Consider the following 22,033-nt stretch of genomic DNA (forward strand, 5'->3'; position numbering starts at 1 on the left):
CTTCAGTGCAATGGCTGTGTCATTCAACACTTTAGAGAATAGAACCATGCAAAGAGGAGCAACTGCTTATAAAAATGGTTATTCAGTATTTATTCTGCAATGCAAAGGTGACAAACTAAAATATAAAAAGGCTGTTATGGCTTAATATTTTGTTGCAGATTAAATATGCAGCATCGAAAAATGGAAAGGCGTGGCTTCATCTCTGACCAGCAGAGTTAAAGAGAAAAATCTCTCCATTTTCCTTCATCATCATGGGATACACTGCTCAGGCAATCCAAATTAATAAAGACTTGCACTTTCATATGGACTTAAGATCAAGTGTACCAGTTAGGTTTTCACATTCACAGTATATAAGAAAATACACATGGAAAGAAAAGTAAAGGGTTAACTTAACAAGGATTTATTCACAGGAATACATGTAAGTAGAGGAAAAACAAAACAAACAAACAAACAAAAAACCAAAAAAAAAAAAAAAAAAAAAAAAAAAATCTGGGGACAAAATGTCCAAATGGGGGCATTTTCATTCAAACCTATGATCCTATGTGGGGCATTTTCATTCAAACCATCACAGTCCACTTGCTAGATTTTGTGCAAGTAGTTGCTAGGGCAATGTATGAGGGCTATGAGGGCTCAGGTGTATACCACCCTCATGAGGTGGGAAGAAACAAAAAACCAAAAAAAAAAAAAAAAAACAGAAAAGCCAAACAAATGAAATGAAGAGGATCCAAACCAACTTTCACTCTGTAGCTTTTAACTTGCACCCTGTGTGCATATATTTAGGACACAAAGGGCCACCAACATGCGCCAATACAGTGTAGGAACCCTGCATTACATCCATTAACTTAAACATATCTTTAAGATCATGCTTTGAACAAAGAAGGGAAAGCTTAGAGGCAATATGTTGAGTGTGAATAAACATTGAAATATAGCAATCATGTTTCAACTTCTACAATTGTCTTTTATGTGCCAACTAACATTTATGCAGCCTTTTACAGATCTTTTACCATGTAATTTGAAATTTTGATAACATCACTAGCAGTATATAACCATGCAGAAAGCACACCACACTGACAGCACAGAGGCAAAGGTTTTGCACAGGTATATCAGCTTTCCACATTGTGCAGGTTACACACAATACAATATCCATCTTATTCCTAACAGATCCTAAAAAGATATTTCAAGGCCTAGCTGTAAACTACAGTACTTTATATATCTATAGTCTTAATAAAAATAAAATCCACAAATCTTAAAAAGAAATTTTAAATGCAGGGCTATAATGAATTGGTAAACTGCAACACAAACTGGCGCAACAAGGGTAAATGAATACCAATCTCTATGTGATGCAAGCATGTTACTTTCCCACTAATTTAAATTACTTTCAATTACTATGAGCCAGAATGCATGCCTGAACCTTAAACTGCACCTTAAAATAATGTGTTGGCCTAGAAATTAAATCTAATGAAGTACAACCATCAAATTATATCCACTAACATTTTAATGTAAAATGAAGCTGTCATCTTTAGTTTGATACACCCAACCCCATTTATTCCTCCCTCCCTGCCCAGCCCGCAAAGGTAAAAGGAGTGACTTGTTTGGCATTTCACAGGGTGCTTCAGTGTTCATATTTGTTGTTTTTTAAAAAAATTTCCAACAATTTTGGGGGTACCTTAAATTGTAACTTCCAAGAACCTGCTTCTACTAGGGGAGGCAAGCTGATTTTAACTCTCTTAGTTTTGTGTAACTCTTCATCAGCATGCAAAACAAGGCCCCATAATGTGAGAAAATTTGTATAAAAATCTTAGTAAAGAAAAAAAAGCTTCCTTACTATTTGTAGCTCCTGTTCTTAGGTTTCCTTTATTATGTACCACGGAATTCTCCTCTTTCTTACCCTAGGCATTGTTTATATGGTTCTTGTTTTGGTACAATTCCCCATAATTTTCCAGAAAGTACTGTTTTGTGAGTAGACTGAATAGATTTTTGCTTCTTCACATCCAGTGCGGAGTTGTAATTGGAGACAGATTTCCACCCACAAAGGCTCCAGATGTTAAAACGTTTCCCAACATCGACTTAATACAGTGACGGCAACACCTCCCTCCCGCCCCTCCCAGTAGGGTTGGGATTGTACTGTATTCCCTACTGGTTTGCCCTTCCCCCCTGTAAAGGGTAACATTTTCCCTGGGTGCAGAGGCTCCCTCATAGTCTCCAAGACTGAAGGACCTGTAAAAAACAAAATGAAAAGGACAAAGACAATTTTCTCTTTAATACTTCTCTTTCAGAGCCAGTGGAGCATAAAATTAGTCAAATAACAATGCTATCCTTATCTGTTTAAAAAAAAAAAAAAAAAAAAAAAAACCAAGAAATTGGACAAATCGCCTAAGACCATACTTCGTTCTTCTAAGACTCAGTAGTTACTTGTGTCAAGTAACTATTGGGAAGATATAGTGTGCTGTGTAGCCATTGTAGTGCCTTGTATGCTACTCATCTTTTCTCAAGCAAAATGGACCTCAATAGGAGCCAGATACGCCATACACAATTATCACTTTGCTTTCTTCAAAATTAAATGGCACTTTAACACAGTCACTTTCCTTATAGAGAATTAAAGCATCACCTATTTTCCCAGTATGTCCAATCTTAAAGGAAACCAATCTTATTCCATCAAAAAGCAAAAAAAGGGCTAGTCATTTTTGGCTACCTGATGTTTTAGTATAGGTACTAGACATGTTCATTATATACCAGGGTCAGAACATTTAATAAATGTCCAAAAATAAAATACAGCACACATCTTGATGCTCCTAATGAGATACCCTTCCAAGCCTATTGCATAGTTATTTCCTACATTCTCAGGTGACTTCATTTTCCTGATGAGGACTTTTTTCATTGATAACACAATTTAATGGAAAGTCGGACACAAATCAGGTTATTGGGACATTTAAATTAATACCTGACGGTGCCCTTTCAAATACCACTACCCTCAGATCAACTTTGGACACTTGTGAATGTTTACATGAATTCAGAGGGTAATCAGTCCATCAGTGGATTAAACATAACTGACTCCTTTTCTCTTGTCTCTGAAAAATTGGAGGGTGACTATTAAGAAGAATAAAAGGTACTAATCTAGTTTGAGATCTACTTAGGAAGAGGAATCACCACAATTAATTCCTACTTGATGACAGGATCAAAGAAGAAACAAACTTGACAGTACCGAAGACTTACTTGCTCAGTGTTAAATCTTTCCTACATTAGATAACTTAGTGAAATCTTTCCATGTTTATAATCTAGCTTAGATTCAACCAGCAGAAAAAACAAAAAAATCTGCCCAACCCCTTGCAATATAACGTGAAATTCAATTTGGTATGGATACATTTAAATACATTCAGTATACCCTATGGCTTCCAGTCAAATAGATCTTAAGTTGTGTTTAAAACCTAAAGAATGTTCACTATACTGGTGGTGAACATTATACTGGTGGTGTAATGAGCTAATTTTAGTGCGCTAGGCAATATACTAAGCTCTGGTACTGTATACTGTACAATATTTTAATGTTCAACGTAACTCGTTGAGGAAACTGAAACTTAAAGAGATCATTGTTGTCAATATTATGTAAATACAGAGAACATCAAGGTACAAGAAACCAAGTGGACTTAGCCTGCTACACCCCTATCAAGACAGAATTTTCCACAAACAATTTTAGAACAGTGCTGGGCAGATGCTAGGTGCCTAATAGAATGATTGTTAAATGTTATCTGGTTCCAAAAGTCAGTTTCCCAATTCTAAGTGAGTTTTCTTAAAGCTCAACACAAAAAGCCTCTTGTCCTTGCTACAAGTCAGTCATGACTTTTAACTCATCACTGTAATACTGGCCTCATAGAGAAAAAAAAGCAAGAAAGGAAGGAAGAGTTGAAACAATGTGTAGAACTCTAACCAGTATATCAACCAGGTTTTCTTTTCCTCTAAAAATCAAGGCAGAAACTGGGCATGGTGGTGCACACCTTTAATCCCAGCACTTGGGAGGCAGAGGTAGGCGGATGTCTGTGAGTTCAAGGCCATAGTGAGTTGCAGGACAGCTGGGGCTACAGGAAGACCCTGTCTCAAAAAGAGCCCCCACCCCATCAAGGCAGAGTCATTATTTGATCTTTCTTGAAGGACCTTTAAAAAAATTCTCTCGTCATGGGGACTGGAGATAGTTCAGTAGTTAAGAGCACTAACTGCTCTTGCAGAGGACCTGGGTTCAATTTCCAGTACCCACATAGTAGCTAACTCCTTAACTCCAGTTCCAGGGGATCTGACGCCCTTTTGATCTCCGTGGGTGTTGCATGACACAGGTGCACTTACATACATGCAGGCAATACACTCATACACATAAAAATAAATTTAGAGCCAGGTGTGGTGGTGCACGCCTTTAATCCCAGCACTTGGGAGGCAGAGGCAGGTGGATCTCTGTGAGTTCAAGGCCAGCCTGGTCTACACAGTGAGTTCCAGGACAGTTTAGGGCTATAGGGAGACCCTGCCTCAAAAAGACAAGACAAAAATTAAATAAATAAATAAAAAGAAAATTCTCTAGTCTTCAAGTTAAGAAATTTGAAAGTCTGACATGAGACTTTCATTCAACCCCTACATGAATAGCTTTTTACTAACAGGTTTGCGTGTAGTCCTAACTAAATTTCTTAACTCTGAATGTTTTCAGATTTCTTGCAACTTACCCCTAATTTTGGGACTGCAGCTTGAGTTTATCAGATTAAACACCATAAAAAGCTGCAAGACGCTCTTTTAAGGGAAGAGGAAACTGGTCAGAGAAACGTCTCCAATTTTCATCCCCAACTTGATTTTTAAATCCATGAAGGATCTGCAAAAGGTACAAAATTAATTTATCAGTAAGAACAAAAACTTGGATCTTTAGAAATCAGACATTACTGATTTTAATTCTGAATTTTATCTAATTCAAAGTAGGGATTCTCAAACTTTGTTACACTCTAATACCATCCCATGACATGCCTAAAACCACTTCATGGAACATATGATTTAGACTTTTAAAATTCAGGAAATGCCCTAGTAGCTGATACATTCAAGAAATTTCTGACATTAATTTAACAAAACAAAAAACAAAACTCCCTCAACAACCCCCCACAAAATTATCTAATGGATAATTAAAAAAAAAATGTTTTGTCATTTCAAACTGGAAATATACAAAGATTGGATTTGTGTCTGCAAATATAGCCACTAATTTCAATATTAAGTGATTCAAATATGAAACTGTATGGTATTTCTTACTGTTACAGCTGAGTGTTGACAGTAATTGATCAAAAGGGAGTACTAACAAAGCAAGAACTATACAGGCTCCATCCCTGTGGAGGGCATGCGGATTTACTCTTTAACAGTCTCAACTTACATTCCACATTTATCTTGAAAAATATAAGCAATTTTCCACAAATGGAACAATAAGACAACATGAATTAGTGTTACTACTTGGGAAAATACAAAGATTCACTGCTGTATCTTAAGAGCAAGCCAAATCTTCACTAAAAATACAGGTCACATAGTCTACCAATATTGATCTGAAGAAACTAAGTTTAATTTAGATAAAGACTAATCAAAACTTTTCAACTAGGAGTCAATAATCCCAAGACCCATCATAAATACTTAACAGTTATTAGTTACCTTACAGAACATGTCTCTGAGATCATCTTTTGGGTTAATCCATGATGCAACAGCATCACAAAAAAATATAAAATCCTGTAACAAGCAAGAAAGATATTTTAGACTATCATATTTGCCAAAATACATATGCAAAATTCAGAGCTTGCCATGATACTCTTTGCTCAAAAAAGGAAAACATTTAAAATCAACTAGATCATTACAGGATTAGAAGCGATTACTTAATGGATTCAGTATATTCCATTCATTATCATACTGGAATTTAATGTTCTTTATTTTGTATTACAAAACAAAAGCACATCCCTGTTGAGTAAATATTTAGCATCATAAGTTGTCTGGAAGCACTACATTACCATGTAAAAATGTTCTTTCACTTACTGGATTAAAGAATCACATAAATTAGCTGGGCATGGTGATGCATGACTTTAATCCCAGCACTGGAGGCTGAGGCAGGTGGATCTCTGTGAGGCCAGTATGGTACACATATTGAGTTCTAGGCCAGCTGGAGTGACAAGACCCTGCTTCAAAACAAAAACAACAAAATTCCAAACAAACAAGAATCATATACCCTGCTTCAAAACAAAAACAACAAAATTCCAAACAAACAAGAATCATATAAAATCATTAATAAACCACAGTTCTGTCTGGTCTATAAACAATTTGAAAACACCTAAATATATATCAATTGGTTTGAAAAACAGGAATAGGACTATATTTTAAACAGAACTATCTTGAGATGGAAATTTAAATGAAATAATCAAAAGTTTAAAGAAAAACTAATTACAAATACCTAATCTGAACAATGAAAAATTCAACTCTCAGATGATTAAAGGATAATCAGGTTATTTTGACTCAGAGCATGAGATGCTAACATGCATGTTTTACTACAACACACAATTAAAAGCATACAACATTCTGTATTGTTCAGATTCTAATACATCAATCACTTCACATTTTACTATTAAATTCAGAAAACTGGAAAAAAAAAACATTAAAATAAGTGTATAAAACAATTATTTAAACAAATAAAATGTCATTTTCATTAAGGCCACTGTTTATACAAATTAGGGCTCTTCCTGTCATCCAAATAGCTGCATTTGATGCTAAAAATTTTAAATATTTTATTTATTATTTTTATTTTATGTGTATGTGTATATTGCCTGAATGTAATTAAGTGCACTCGTGTCGTGCAATGTCTGTGGAGGACAGAAGAGACTGTCGGATACCCTGGAACTGGAGTTACGGACAGCTGTTAGCTGCCATGTGGGTTCTGGGATTTGAACCTGGGTCTTCTGCAAGAACAGTGTTCTTAACAGCTGCACAAGGTGCTAAAAATTTAAATATACAGAACCCCTAAATTTGTCATATTATCGATTTCTTTTTTCTCTTGAGACAGGATTTCCCCAGCCTCAATCTTCACAGACACACACCCACATATGTACTAAACCTTAAAAAAAAATAAAAATAAAAGGTAGGCCGGGCATGGTGGTGCATGCCTTTGATCCCAGCAGGTGGATCTCTGTGAAGCCAGCTGGGGTTATAAGGAGACCCTGTCTCAATAAGACCAAAATTAAATAAATAAATAAATAAATAAATAAATAAATAAATAAAGCCACCAGAAAATAATTTCAAAATATTAAGATACAACTATTTTGTGACTGATGTGCTGATTGCTGCACTAAAGAGGCAGATAACATATGAACATTTTAAATGTGTTGTCATTTCTGTAATTAAAGATAAAATATTTCTTCCTTAAAAAATTTTATTATTCAGCACATCAAACATTGAAATCAAACACCTTACTTGGATTACGCCACTGGGATTCACACTGATCATGGTACAAATCCCACGGAATGCTGAATCTTTTTCCTCATTGTCTCTTATGTTTCTCAGAGAGGTACACCTATTGAATGATAGAATGGTGTTTAGTATTGAAGTAAAAAGCAGGCTCAATTACAATGCTAATAGACAGTATTTAATGGAATAAGTACCTCAGTTAAGTTAATGGTTGTATTAAGTTTTTAGAAAGCTTAACTTTCAGTTTCTCATATTTCCTATGTGTCTGAACCCATCTCATCTCAATATAGTGGTAACAGTGAAATTCACATTTTAGTAGACTGCATCTATAAAAATAGACAACTGGTCTTTCTTAAGCTATTAACCAGCCCGAGCCAAGAAGAATAAATTGTAAAATTAATTTTAAAATTGTATTATGATTTGTATTCCATTAAACACTACTAAAATGATTCAAGTTGAAAGATTATCAATTGAAAGAAGCAGAATAAAGGATATACTGCCACATATAAACTATTACTATACAACTTATGGTGTAGATGTTTAACTCTGATATTAACAAGCAAATAAGAGTTTATACATAACAAATTTAAACATGTATTTAATGCAATCCAAATTTCCAAATTAATTCTAAAAAAGAAACGTAATGCAAGAACCTAAATTTATAGAATTTGCATGCATCTTAATTTTTCTGGTGGATATTTAAATGCTTTTATGTATAATCAAGCTTTTAAACACAGCAAGCATGTGACAATCTTATCCCATGCATCATTAGTCGTTAGCCACAACATAAAATAAATATACATGACGATGCTACTGAAAAACCTCACAAACCTGATAGGACAAGATTAGTCACATGGTTGGCAATGATTAAGGATTGTGATTTTTGTAACCAACTGAAAATATATCTAAAAGTGATATAGAGAAAGAAAGAGTGAAGAAAAATGAATTAAAAAAAAAAGATTGAATAATACACACCAGGGTCTTATAAACTGCTGTAGCATGGGGGCCACCTCTTGAGGACAAACGTAACCAAGACGACCAATTGTTATTGCTAAGGTAACGCAATCACGGTTATACACCACCAAACGCCAACCAAGACATGAGCAAATGAGGGGGAAGGAGAAAAAATAAAGAAAAAACAACAAATAACTCAGAAACAGAAACCAACAGAATTTGTGTATGATATAAACATAAGATTTCACCAGTGCTGTTTATTACCACCCCATGATACAAGGGGTAGCAACAGATATGGCATACTCTTGGAAAAAGAAAAACAAAAGGAATTAAAGTAACTCTAAAGATTGAGAGAACACCAAAAACCATGAATTGCTTTTCTTGCTCAATCAAATGTCAAATAGTGTTTAAAAAAAAAAAAAAAAAAAAAAAGAGAGAGAGAAAGGAAAATGAGGGATTAAAGTCAATGGATTTAGAAAATACTCATTCAAAGCCACTCGATATTTCAGAATATGAAAAGTTTACCATGAATTATCAGTAAATATGATTACATTTCTGAATAATTTATTTAAACACCAATCTCTGTAGCTGTATTAAAGTTTTGATCTTTTATAAATGATTTCATCCTTTGAAAACTATCTAGGGATAGTAATCCAAAGTCGGAAGCTTTTGAATTAATTTTTCTCATACTAGTGGAACTTTGTTGCCTGGTATCAAAATCAATTGTCAGATATTAAAGTTCTATGGTATCCATTGAATGAATAGACTGAAAAATTACTGTAGGATATCAAATCCCATTATGATAAATCTGATAACTTAGGTAACAATCCACTACTTTGAAATCACATTTGAGGTCAAATTCTAATAAAGGAAATTCAGATGTCCACTGTAATAATACGCCATTAAGTGGACCATAAGAAAATAATATTGTCTTTGATATTAAAAACATAACACAAAATAGATAACAGCATATTATACTGTACACAATTTGATTTAAAAATTATTTTTAAGTGGGTAAACATATATTCTCCATCAAAATTCAGGAATTCCTGAAATGTACAAAGAGCTAAAAACAGTTGCAACTCAGAACTGCATTCTGCAATTCAAAGGTACATACATATAAATACATTTATACACAACGGGTAAAAATACAAACAGAAAACAAACCATGAGGTGCTTTAATGGTGTTCTCTCAAAAACTTACAGGTTAACCTTTCATAAAAAAGGGTGGGGGAGGGGGATAAAGAAAAATGTTTAAGGATTACTTGAAGCAAACTACACAGATAATACTAAAATTCAGCAGATTCATATGAAGCAGAGAAAGAAAACCTATGTTCAAAAGACACAAACTATGCAACATTCTCATTAAACAGGCAGGTATGAACAATCCAATGAAACATGCGATAAAGCAGATGATGGTCCATTGAAAAAGTTCAGTGCAGGATATACTAGTTGGAAAAAAGCAATAAAACATACTAAGGATTTGACCTTATGAGACATTGATAATGATAACTAAATTGCTAAAGTCCAAGGTGATTTTAATTTTTAAAATTCCATTCCTTCAGGTAAGGAATAAACAGTATTTTATGTAGCCACTTGTGGCTAAAGTAATACAATGAATCCTAGGCATCAATCAATTTGATTCAATCCATCAACTTGTAGGGAATTATCAACTATTTTATTATTTAGATATAATCATACTAGGAGTATAATCTTATAAATGAAGCCAATTTATTAAAGGATGTATAACAAATCCACCAGCTGATATCCCACAAGAAACTTTAATATACATTACACTCAACATTTATTTGCAGTTATGCATCCACATTTAAAGATAAATAGGAAATTTTAAGTTCAACGATAATTTTATGATAGTCAAGTGTTTCCAATCTGAATGTCATGTATAGGTACTGCATCAGGGAGATAAAAATCTGCTAAGGAGTTCAAAGCCATCCTACACATGGGTGTTTATACTTTTTAATAAGAAAATTTAATTCACGCTTAAGTATACAGTAACCATACAGTCACTCAGCCAGGTAACTGTTTCATAATTAAAAGATTTCCTTCCATACCACTAAACAAAAGGGAAAACTGTAATTTTAAAACACCAAATTAAAAAGTTTCTAAACTTTATTTGGAAAACCTTATTTTAATATTTGTTCAGCTATTGGATAAAATTCACAATGAACTATAAGTTACTAGAATCATCTTAGTGTTTAAAGGGATGTGCCTGAACAAAAACAATACTCAAATATTCATTATTTCATAGAGAAGATGCAAAGGAAATGACATAATCACCCATTATGCGTTCTATAGTATGGAAGGCATTCTTTAATACAAACATGCTTTCTGTAAATGCAAAAGAGAAACAAGCCTCCTAAATAAAAACCCCAAGAGGAACTGCTTAAGTTCCCAATTTAAAGAGATTTTATGATGAAATAAAAAATAAACACGCCATTTTTAGCCAATCAGTCACTTAATTACAAACTATTTTTGGTGAAATTTTCAACTATTTATACGGATTTTTTAAAAGCCGTTATTTCTCATCCCCCAGTTCCTCTGAATAAAAGCAAAATTATACATTTTAGGAAATATTAAATGGGAATAGAAAGAAAAGTTTTTCAGATATTTCTGTAAACTGGCTATGCAATGTAGCTAAAATAGGACACTTCATTAGCAAATATTCAACACACATGTTAACAATAAGCAGCTGGGTTTCAAAAGCTTTGCTTTGGTTTCTCTACGCATCTCAATTTAAAATTAAAAAGCAAATTATTTTCTCTTCACCGTAACATTTCAGTCATATGGTACCTGTGTTCTCTAACAACGTCTTTGGTGTGTTGGGTCTGTTAATGATTTCTACAAGCTGGTGCAACACCATAGGAATATAAGGCTGCATCTCTATACCTAGATCATCCCACAGAAAGACAAAGAAAAAAAGAAAGCAATGTCAAAACATCATTAGAAAGGTTTTTGTTTCCCTTATTATGACACAAGTGTCTCACACACAGAAATCTTAAAAAATTAAAAACAAAATAAAAAGCAATGATGAAAATATGAAGGCACCCATGAATGCATACACTTGAAGGGAAACCTTACCCATCTGAATTGAGATCTCTCCTATTGCCCAAGTGGCATTGTTGCAGACAGAAATGAACTCTGGGTTTAGGTTGGTTCCCAATATTGGCATGAAATCAGCTAGGAAAAAGAAAAAAAAAAGAAAAAAAGAAAAAGCTATGTAGTAAATTTGTCAATAGCAGACTACTCACTTTCAAAGGAAATCTAAATAGAAACTGAAATTAAGGCCAAAAATGTTTCACCATAAACACTGCAATAGCAATTACAAAACTGAATTAAAAATATCAAGTATACCACATGCACGCAATATTGGCCCAAGGAGGCCAGAAGATCAGAACCTTGGACCTGGAGGTACCGATATTTTTTTGCTGCCATATGGATGCTGGGAACTTAACCTAGGTCCTTTGGAAGAAAAGCCAGTGCTCTTTAACCACTGAGCCATCTCTCCAGCCCCAATACTGGTTTAAAAAAAAAAAAACAAATTCACCCTAGTGCTCAGAGTGCAGTTTTTAAATCTCATCTTTTTTAATTTTATTAGTTTTATTTTATGTGTATGAGTGTTATGCCTGCATGTAATTAAGTGCACCCATACTGTGCAATGCCTGTGGAGGAGAGAAGAGGCTGTCGGATCCCCTGGAACTGGAGTTATACTGTTATACTAAGTGAAATAACACAGACTCAAAAAAAAAAAAAAAAAAAAAGGCGTATGTTCTCCCTCATAAGTGGATCTAAGCACCAAATCCCTACAAGTGAGTATGTTTCCAGACATAACTACAGGAACCAGGATAATAGAAAGGAACCAGGGAGGTAAAGGAAAAGAAAATCTGAAAGAGAAGAACAGTAGAAAACAGGTGTTAACAAGGGAGCTATAGATAAAAATGGGGTTATTTTAAGGGGATGGGGGAGGGAAGGTTATACAAGGAACCTAGGGGATAAAGGGAAAGGTGCTCAAGAGAGGTGGGACCATAGGAGAAGGGTGTTAAGGGAGAAATGGGAAAAATGGGGGCACCTTAAATGGGGAAACCATGGTGGAAGGGTTAGACAATGTGAGATATATAATACCTAGCTAGTTTTAAAAACCAGAGGGAACCATATTAGGCCAACAACCTACTGACAAATTATACATACAACCAGGTCAAAGAACGTAATATACGTCATGGCAAGGTTTATCTGGGAGCATGTGGTCTTTGCCCAAGCTCTATCTACATAGCATATGGTAACTAAAAGTACCAGACTGATGGAATTAACCTTCTTGGATGTTTTAACAGCCATACTTTGAGGCCTATACTAATGTGGTGAGAGGGACATAAAGGACAGTTTTTGCTCCTTGCCCTCCTAGGTCGACTAAGTTCCAGGGGACTATGAGCATCTCTCAAAATGTCCTGTATTTGTGGTGGGTCACCTGTCCTCTTGATCAAGGAGGACGTGGCGACCCCACCAGATGGACCTGAACCAGTGTCCAGTCTACAAAGGGGAGGGTCAACACAGAGGAAACATTTCCTCCATGCTTCCAAGCGAAGCCAGCCATGGTCAAGTAGGACCTTTGTCTTATCTTCACATAGATGGAACTGGTAAAAGAAAGGAGCCAGGGGCTCCTCCCAAGCCCATGTGACCCCTGAGGAACAGATCCTCAAACGACCTTAAGAGTAAAAATAAATTGGTTTATCTGGGCCAACTGTAAGGTCTTAAACACTCAAAAGGAAAGTATAACCAAAGATTAATGGGGTCAAAATAATTTTTAAGAGTCCATATGTATAGCTAAAGGCTATATAAGAAGAAACAATGCCAGATAGGAGATACCTTCGAGTTATTGGCCAGGGTGGCCCAAAAGACTCCCAAACAGTAACCCACATAGAACTGGGAAAATGAACAGCAGACCCCAATCTTATCTAAAGGAATATTGACAACTGATTGCTGCTAGATGAGGAACAGCTGATCTTCCTAAAACAAGGATCTCTAGATAGCCTGACTAGATTCAGCCGATGGACAAGCACTGGGGAATGGCTGGGGGTGCTGACAACAGTGGACAGTAACAGGGATGACAGAGTATATGGGCTCCAGTGTGTGGGACTGGGGAGGCTATGGGAGGATGCCATTTGGGAATATAGATGAATAAGATTGTGTGGGATGTTCTGTATGATATATACACATACTCAAAAATCAACAAATTAAAAAAGAGACATTTGAGGAGGAAGCATAAAAATGTACTTCATGTTGAATAGTAGAGGTGATAAACATTACCAGTGAAATCTACCTGACGATTTTATATCCATACTCGGGTACTAAGGATCTGAGCGTAACCGACTGTGACTAGTAATAATCAGATACATAGAGATCAAAGACACACGTGCAAACATCTAAGTGCTAGTAGCATTAAAAATGTAGGAAATAGCATATTTTAAAATGAAATGGAGATCTTTAAAGGGTAAAAACACATTCAATTTTATGTCTTACAGGGTTTATACTGAGTTCAGTATTATACAACTGTATTAATTCAATTGTGAACCTAAAAATTTATAGCCACTTTTGAAAGAGATGTATTCTTGCTCTGGAATGTGTTACTGAATATGTTAAAGCTGTAGTGAAATGCTTCTTCTAATCATGTGGTTATTAAATTTTTAAAAAATTAGTTTTCACCCTAGTGCGCAGAGTATAGTTTCTAAATCTCATCTTTTTTTTTAACAAAAAAATTTTTTTTTCCCTTCTGTCTTTTTGAGACAGGGTCTCCTTGCAGCCCCAGCTGTCCCGGAACTCACTACATAGACCAGGCTGGCCTTGAACTCACAGAGATCCGCCTGCCTCTGCCTCCCAAGTGCTGGGACTACAGGTGTGCGCCACCATGCCCAGCTCTTTTACACTTTAAAAAAAAGAAAATTTTATTTATTATTTTTATTTTATGTGTATGAGTGTTATCCCTGCATGTATGTGAGTGCACTCATGTCGTGCAATGCCGGCAGAGGACAGAAGAGGCCATCGGATCAGCTGCCATGTGGGTGCTGGGATTCAAACCGGGTCTTCTGCAAGAGCAGCCAGTGTTCTTAACTGCTGAGCCATCTCTCCAGCCCCCTAAATCTCATTTTCTAACAAAAGGCATTTTTTAAATTAAAAATTATGTGTATATGTGTACATCTGAGCATTGGTCTGTACATATGAGAGCAGTGCCCTTGGAGGCCAGATGAGGGTATTGTATCCCCTGGAACTGGAGTTACATGTTGTTGCGAATTCCTGACATGGGTGCCAAGAAGTAAACTTGGCTCTTAACTGCTGAACCAACTCTCCAGCCTTGTTATGCTTTTTTTTTTTCCTCCGTCTTTTTGAGACAGGGTCTCCTGTAGCCCCAGTTGTCCTGGAACTTACTACGTAGACCAGGCTGGCCTCGAACTCACAAAGATCCACCTGCCTCTGCCTCCCAAGTGCTGGGATTAAAGGCGTGCGCCACCATGCCCAGCCTGTTATGCATTTTTAAACTCCTAATAAATTACTGATTGCTAAGGTTTCAATATGCCCCCAAAATCCATGTCAAATTTTCATGCCACAGTACACAAAGAGGTGGTTAGATCATTAGGCTTTTGCCCTTATTACTGCTATTACTATGGGAGCGAATTCCTGATGAAAGGATAAAGCTTATCTCTATCCTTGTGTACACTTCCTGCTTCCGTGATGTCTTCCACCATGTTACAGTATAACAAGAAAACCTTTCCTAGGCTGGGCTCGGTGGCACAAACCTGTATCTTTGGAAAGCTGAGGAAAGAGGACACAAGTTCAAGGCCCACCTGTGCTACATACTGAATTCAAGGCCAGTGTGTACAACCAAGACTGTCTCAAAAATAAAAGTGGACTGGCAGATGTATTATAACTCAGTGGTAATACCAAGAGGAAGAGAGGAAAAAGCTCTCTCTAGATGCAATGTATCCACAAATAAACTTCTATTTGCTTGAATTTACCCAGTGTGTGATATTCCACTGCTACAGAAAACAGACCAAGACATGGGTCTAAGCTAGGGTTTCTCTAAATCCTGGCAATACTTTTTGTTGTAGGAGAAAGGATATATTACAGAATATTTTGCTCATGCACTATGGGGTATTTTGCAACATACAATACCAGGTGCACATAGCCTATGTTAAACAGAATGTCTCTAGCACTAGTAAACATTCCTCAGACAGAACTATTCCAGGCTGAGAACCACTATTCATTTCAACAACCACTATGGATGCCAACATTACCAAAAAAAGGAGACTAGTTTCATAAATCCTCTTAAGAAGTACACAAAACTGGCTGGCCGTGAGTGGAGTGTTGGTCCGAGCCCCCTTGGGATGGCGTATCCTCACTGGACCGGCCCTGTACCTCTGGCCCTGTACCTCCAAGGCCAAGGGCAGCTGGCGATGCAGTCCCTTTTTGGGAAGGGAGTGAGACAGGGGCCCTGAGGAAGGTAGGTGAGCCCAAGACAGGCTGGTGGAAGCTGTGCCAGGGGCTTGAGCTACCCTTTTGGGGTGGAAGAATGTTGTTACTAGTCTTACGTGTGAGAGGCCAAGTGTCAGGGGCCGAGACTGAGATGCCTAAGAGATGTGTGGCCTGTGGACGAGAACTCTGCCATAAACCAGGATTTAAAATTCTCAGAAGACAACAACCAAGGGTCATCTGAAATTATGATTGGCTCAGTGATAATCCCAGGAAAAAAACTGGAGATCACAACTTGCGCACAAGAGATGCTGGACATAAAGGCTTAGGCTGAGTATATTGTGGAATGGGCTGCAAAGGACCCATACAGCCTCCTTACAACAGTTATTTTGTCCTTCACTCCACTGTTCCTAGCTAGTGCCATTCTGTCCTGGAAGTTTGCCAAGATGACTGAAGCCAGGGACAAAGAGCAAAAGAAACAAAAACGTCAAGAAAATATTGCAAAAGCTAAGAAAGGATTGAAGGAACAAACTCGCTCTGCACCTAGAGAGAAATCATTTGGAAAATTATGCAGCATTGGAAGGACTCAACTAAGGTTTCATTTGATTTCATGATCATAATAGTAATTTAAAGCTGACCCTATAGAAAAATAACATCCTGACCTCAGTACTGTAGTAATTTTAGGCTTGGAAATAGAAGGTTTTGGGTATCTACTTTTAGGCATGAAATATAAATGAATTTTGTGTTTAGACTTGGATCCCATCCACAAGGCATTATGCAGAAACTCTAAAACCTGAAAGTGGGTAAGCATTTTTCTATGCTCACCCTGTAGTGAAAACATTAACTGACAGTCGTTCACCACTTTGGAGCTTATGTGCTCAAGTGGAAAACATCCTGTAGAGAAAAATGGCTTTCAATTATGAATCCTATTCAAATGGTGGTTTAAGATGAGGTTCAAATCTGGACAGAGGGTATTTGGAATGTAAAAAAATTATTCTGAGGTGAAAAGCTTACCTTAGTTTAAAAGAGATTGATCACAATTTAAAAATTATCATTGCATATTTCTTGAAATAAAGCATTTATTTTCTCAGAGGAAATATTAATGAGTATGTATACTTGTATTTTTCTTACTTTAGCCTTTGAGACAACTGGTAATTATGAAGACAGTCTACATTTTTTTTTTTTTTTTGGTCTTTTTGTGACAGGGTCTCCCTGTAGCCCCAGCTGATCTGGAACTCACTATATAGCCCAGGCTGGCCTGGTTGGAAATGCCAAGCACTGTTAGTACCGTGGAATCAGTTTCTTATGCTGACTAGAACTGTAGAGTAGTTAAATGTCATATCAGACCATTCGCTGATTATATAAATACTACTTTTGTTCTTAACTAATATGGTAGTGGTGTTTGGTTAATTTTTACTCATACAGATTCAAAGCGAAAATTAAAATTTCACAATTGTGAAGTCATGCTTCATTAATGATAAAGCCTCAAAATTTTGGAAAACTTTTGCTGGTTATAATAGTGATTTCAAGAACTGGATAAAAAGACATTAGAAGTTCAAAGCTAATGGACTTCTCAGTAGTAAACGACCTTTTACCTATTAAATAAACATGGCTTTTCTAAATGTATGGTCCAGTAATTATCGACTGCAGTACTTAATTGCTAATTAACACTTCCTGCACCTCTGGTACTGAATTCTCATTAGAGTAATTATCCATAATTTTAATGAAAAAAAAAAACCTAAATATTGAAATGTTTGATACTTTTTTAAATAAAGTATACAAATCCATTAAAAAAAAGAGAATCACCTCCACTCCTAAACCTCAAACCTAATTCAACCTTAGCTTTTAGACCTGCTAATTTATGCTGTCTAGTAATAAATACAAAGGACTGGAAGACACATTAAACGATACTAGAGAGGTGCACAATCAGTACAATAAAAAAGTGTAGTAAATACATGACAAAAAACTCAAGTTTCTTTAACAATGAAAAAAAAATATTCTGAAATATTGACAGCTTAAAAAAATAGGCGAGGTCTTTCCGTCTATGGGTGGTAGTATGTGAGAAACAGGGTTCGACGTGTATTGACAGTAGCTGAAGCAAGCCAGGTGCTAGATTCCCTGGAACTGGAGATACAGATGGTTGTTAGCCACCATGTGGGTGCTGAGAACTCAACCTAGGTCCTCTAACCAGTGCTCTCAACCCCTAAGCCCTTTCTTTAGCTCTGGTTTACTATGTTTTTAAGGTGGCAAATATTTGTATGATCAGCTTCTTTTAAGAATTTATTACACTTCTGGTAAAATTTTTTAAAAGTTATTCTTGAGCCGGGCGTGGTGGCGCACGCCTTTAATCCCAGCACTTGGGAGGCAGAGGTAGGTGGATCTCTGTGAGTTCAAGGCCAGCCTGGTCTACATAGTGAGTTCCGGGACAGCTGGGGCTACAGGGAGACCCTGTCTCACAGTTAAGAGCACTGGCTGCTCTTGTAGAGGACCTGGGTTTGGTTCCCAGCACCCACATGGCAGCTAACAATCATCCATAACTCCAGTTCCAGAGGATCCAGTGCCCTCTTCTGACCTCCTCGGGCACTGCACGACACAGGTGCACCTACCTACATGCAGGCAATACACTCATACACATGAAATAATATTGATAAATAAAATATTTTTAAAAATAAATAAATAAAGTCTAGTGGCTGGGCTTGATGGCACATGGCTTTAATCCCAGTACTCAGGAGGCAGAGGTAGGCACACCCTATCTAAAACAGCCTTTCCATAAAACAAAAACATCAAACCAAAAAAAAACTTTAAAAAATCTTTTGGATTTAAAATTTTTTAATACATGTATGAGTGTTTTGCCTATATGTATGTAAGTGCCCATGGAGCCAAGAGGGTGTCATATCCTTTGGAACTGGAGTTACGACAGTAGTTAATGCCATGTGGGTGCTAGGAACCCAACCGGCATCCTCTGCAAGAGCAGCAAGTTCTCTTAACCATTGAGTCATCTCTCTGGCTCATAAAGTTCAATACTTAATGGCTCTTAACACATCATAATTGATATTAAAGTCTAGAAATATAGTTATGATTCAAGAGCATATTCATCTCAAATAAAAAGCCATTTAAATGTTATAAATTAAATAAATGTAATAAATTAAGGACACCTGAAATGTTTGAAACAATTGCAATCAAACATGTTGGGATACAGAACCTCAAGCTTATTCCCCCCATGAGTCTAAGAGCAATTCAGAGTATGATATTCAAGGAACTCCTGTTTAAGATATTTGATAAAGTATGCTGGCACTCTAGGGGAAAACCTGATGATTACTATTTTTTTGTAACCTCTATCAAAAAGATACTATTTATCAAAATATCTAACTAGCATAGTTTTGAGGCTTGCTGGTAGACAAGTCTTATACACACTGGTAGTATTCAAACTTCCTTCCTGTCACAGTGTCTCAGGGGCTGAAGTGATTCAAGAAAACAACATAGTTCCCAACCCTGCCTGCTTCCATCAGAACAGTTTTACTTTAGCTAGCAGTAAAATGTGTGCTTATAAATGCTGAGACTCCATGCACTTAATTTTTAAATTTCAAATTTGATAACCCACACCCATAGCAAAAAATATTCCTACCTATACAAGGCTTAACATGCTGAAAACAAGCTTTAGTCAGGTCACCCAATAAGGCAAAGGAACTCTGCCGAACTTCTGGCATTTTATCCTACAAGAAATAAGAAGAAATTAACTTGAATGCAATACAGAGAATCAAGTTTCAAGTCACTGGATCTTACTAGTCTTACCTGCATGCATTGATACATTAATGTGAGGATGTTACTTCGAGCTACTAGCTGTTCAATATTGCCTCCCAGTCCTTCAGCCAGGCCACTGAGTAAATCAAGAGCCACAATCATGAAATCCTTATCTGGAGCTTCATATTGTTCTGGTTGAGCATTGTTTAGCTGAAATTAAACACATTGTTTTTGCTTTCATACACTAAAAAAGCATGTACACATTATGCCTATCCTTAGAAAAAAACATTGTGTCAGGAAGGGACGAAATTAAAAATATATATACTGGGGTTGGGGATTTAGCTTAGTGGTAGAGCGCTTGCCTAGCAAGTGCAAGGCCCTGGGTTCAGTCCTTAGCTCCGAAAAAAAAAAAAAAAGACAGAAATATATATACCATGGCTTGTGCAAGAGTCTTCTGTACTAGGTTTACACAGCGCTGATACACAGGTTCACAGTATGGAAGAAAACCAGATTGCAGGGCGGTGGCAACTGAAGATAGGCACTAGAAAGAAACAAGTAGACATGCTAAGCTTTCTGGTTACAGTTAAGATTATGGTGTTTGAAAATAAAAAGAGCCCAGGCTATTTATGCATTTGTTCTTTTAGTCTATTGTAGTGAGTTTTTCTTTTCCTTCTTTTTCTTTGGTCCTTTTGAGTCACAGCTGGCCTGGAACTCACTATGTAGACCAAGCTGGCCTGTCTCACAGAGATTTGCCTCTGCCTCTGCGGTGCTGGGATTAAAAGCAAGCAACACGATGCCTAGTTTTCTCTTTTTTAAAAACCAAATCTCACTCATGGTTGTCAAGTCTGCCAGCCAATAGGGTTTACTCAGAAGAAAATTAACTTTATCCTTTAAGGGAAGATTACTTTATGTCCATATTTTTTCCTCAAACTTAAGTGATCATGTTCCCATTCTAATCAAGGATGCAGACAGACTACTGGACACATTCTGAGTCCTTACTTGAGAGTGTATGTGCATGCACCTATTTTATTATTTCTTAATTAAGTATGTGTATGTGTGTGTGTCTACGAATATGAGTGCAGTGCTGGAGTTATAGGATACTCTGAGCTCCATGATGTCAGCATTGAGACTTGAATCCAGATCCTCTGGAATAGAAGTATGTATTTTTAATTCCTGAGCAATTTCTCCAGCCAGCCCCCACAATCTCTTTAAAAAAATATTATGTCTATTATTCTTCGTTTAATGGTATATAATATAGATTCACCATAATTAAAGTGGTGAGTCACCCTCAAAACAGTCTGTCATTGCATTTGGTTGCCTACCACTGCTAGATGGTAAGACCCTATTGTTGAAAACACAACACATTAATTGTAAGACATATATCAAGCTAAAATGGGAGTTGGAAGCGTCCACCCTGCTGTCTATGCTACAATACTGACCCACCAGGCAAGGTGTGCCCACCGATGCAATAGTGGCATACTTATAATGGGAATAACTAGCCACTTTTGGATTGAATCTGAGAAGAGGACCTGATAGTGGGAACAGGGAAGCACTGGGGAGCTCAGGAGTAGGAGACAGGATATAATCAAGACATATTTCATACATGTACAAAATTTTCAAAGAATAAAAATTTCTTTAACAGTTAGTAAATCATGTGTTTATTCAGCACTTGAGTAGAAATAGTTCTCAGTATCAATTTATTAACACTTTACCACATATACCCATTTTTGGTCAGAGCATGTTTGTGATGAAATATACTGTTAGAGTAACTAAACATTATCATACCTCAAGTAAAGGGAAGAGATCTTTATCTTCATCCTTTAACATGTTCCATTTTTGGATAAGTGGAGGCATTAGCATCTGAATATATTCCTATTTACAATAATGAAAAACAGAGTTTGACCAGCCTCTATAAACAGGTTCCTTTTGAGTCCACAAAAATTAAAACTCATTTAGAGCAACTGTGCTAAATCTTTACAAAAACAATGTTAAGACCCATTCTTCACTTTATAGTTCTTTAAAATTATTTTCTCTACTTTTTAATTTATATGACCTTCTTTTAAAGTTATCTTGTGTCCTTTCAGAAACACGTATCAGTAAGTACATTTTTTCCAGCAAGATCCACTACCTTTTTCCCCCCTCCTTCAGCTCTACCTCCCAAGTAGTTGGAATAAGGGTGTGAGTCACCAAGACCTGTAACGTCCACTACTTGCTAAATCACAATCAAGAAAGTTTTATTCTCAAGTTCCTCAACTCAACCTCTTATCAAACGATAGCCCATACACCAAATCAGATCTACAAACCAACTGTCTTGCCCAAATTTTTATAGTGTAATTTTAAAAAGAAGAATTTAAAGCTCTTCATATAGTAATCATGGGTATTAAAACCATTTTTCTATTCACCACGGAGTTTT

At 36.4% G+C, this 22,033-nt stretch overlaps 1 protein-coding gene and 1 pseudogene across 5 annotated transcripts in view; one reads left to right on the top strand and one right to left on the bottom strand.

Moving 5' to 3' along the window:
• Window positions 1-763: 763 nt before the first annotated feature.
• Tnpo1 (transportin 1) overlaps window positions 764-22,033 on the bottom strand; it is a 93,403-nt gene continuing 72,133 nt past the window's right edge. For all 5 annotated transcript variants that reach the window (XM_008838470.2, XM_029566142.1, XM_029566145.1 and 2 more), the window contains exons 15-25: window positions 21,406-21,492; window positions 20,054-20,161; window positions 19,672-19,830; window positions 19,505-19,592; window positions 11,503-11,601; window positions 11,215-11,310; window positions 8,425-8,500; window positions 7,456-7,555; window positions 5,656-5,730; window positions 4,701-4,843; window positions 764-2,217 (exon numbers count right to left, since the gene is read on the bottom strand). In XM_008838470.2, coding sequence (XP_008836692.1) covers window positions 4,736-4,843; window positions 5,656-5,730; window positions 7,456-7,555; window positions 8,425-8,500; window positions 11,215-11,310; window positions 11,503-11,601; window positions 19,505-19,592; window positions 19,672-19,830; window positions 20,054-20,161; window positions 21,406-21,492 — 996 coding nt within the window. In that variant the 3' untranslated portion in view covers window positions 764-2,217; window positions 4,701-4,735. The remainder of the gene's footprint in view (window positions 2,218-4,700; window positions 4,844-5,655; window positions 5,731-7,455; window positions 7,556-8,424; window positions 8,501-11,214; window positions 11,311-11,502; window positions 11,602-19,504; window positions 19,593-19,671; window positions 19,831-20,053; window positions 20,162-21,405; window positions 21,493-22,033) is intronic.
• On the top strand, window positions 16,188-16,493 carry LOC103738477 (annotated as a pseudogene).

The sequence above is a fragment of the Nannospalax galili genome, unplaced genomic scaffold, assembly GCF_000622305.1.
Source record: "Nannospalax galili isolate Female #2095 unplaced genomic scaffold, S.galili_v1.0 scaffold898, whole genome shotgun sequence".
NCBI classification, from domain to species: Eukaryota; Metazoa; Chordata; class Mammalia; order Rodentia; family Spalacidae; genus Nannospalax; species Nannospalax galili.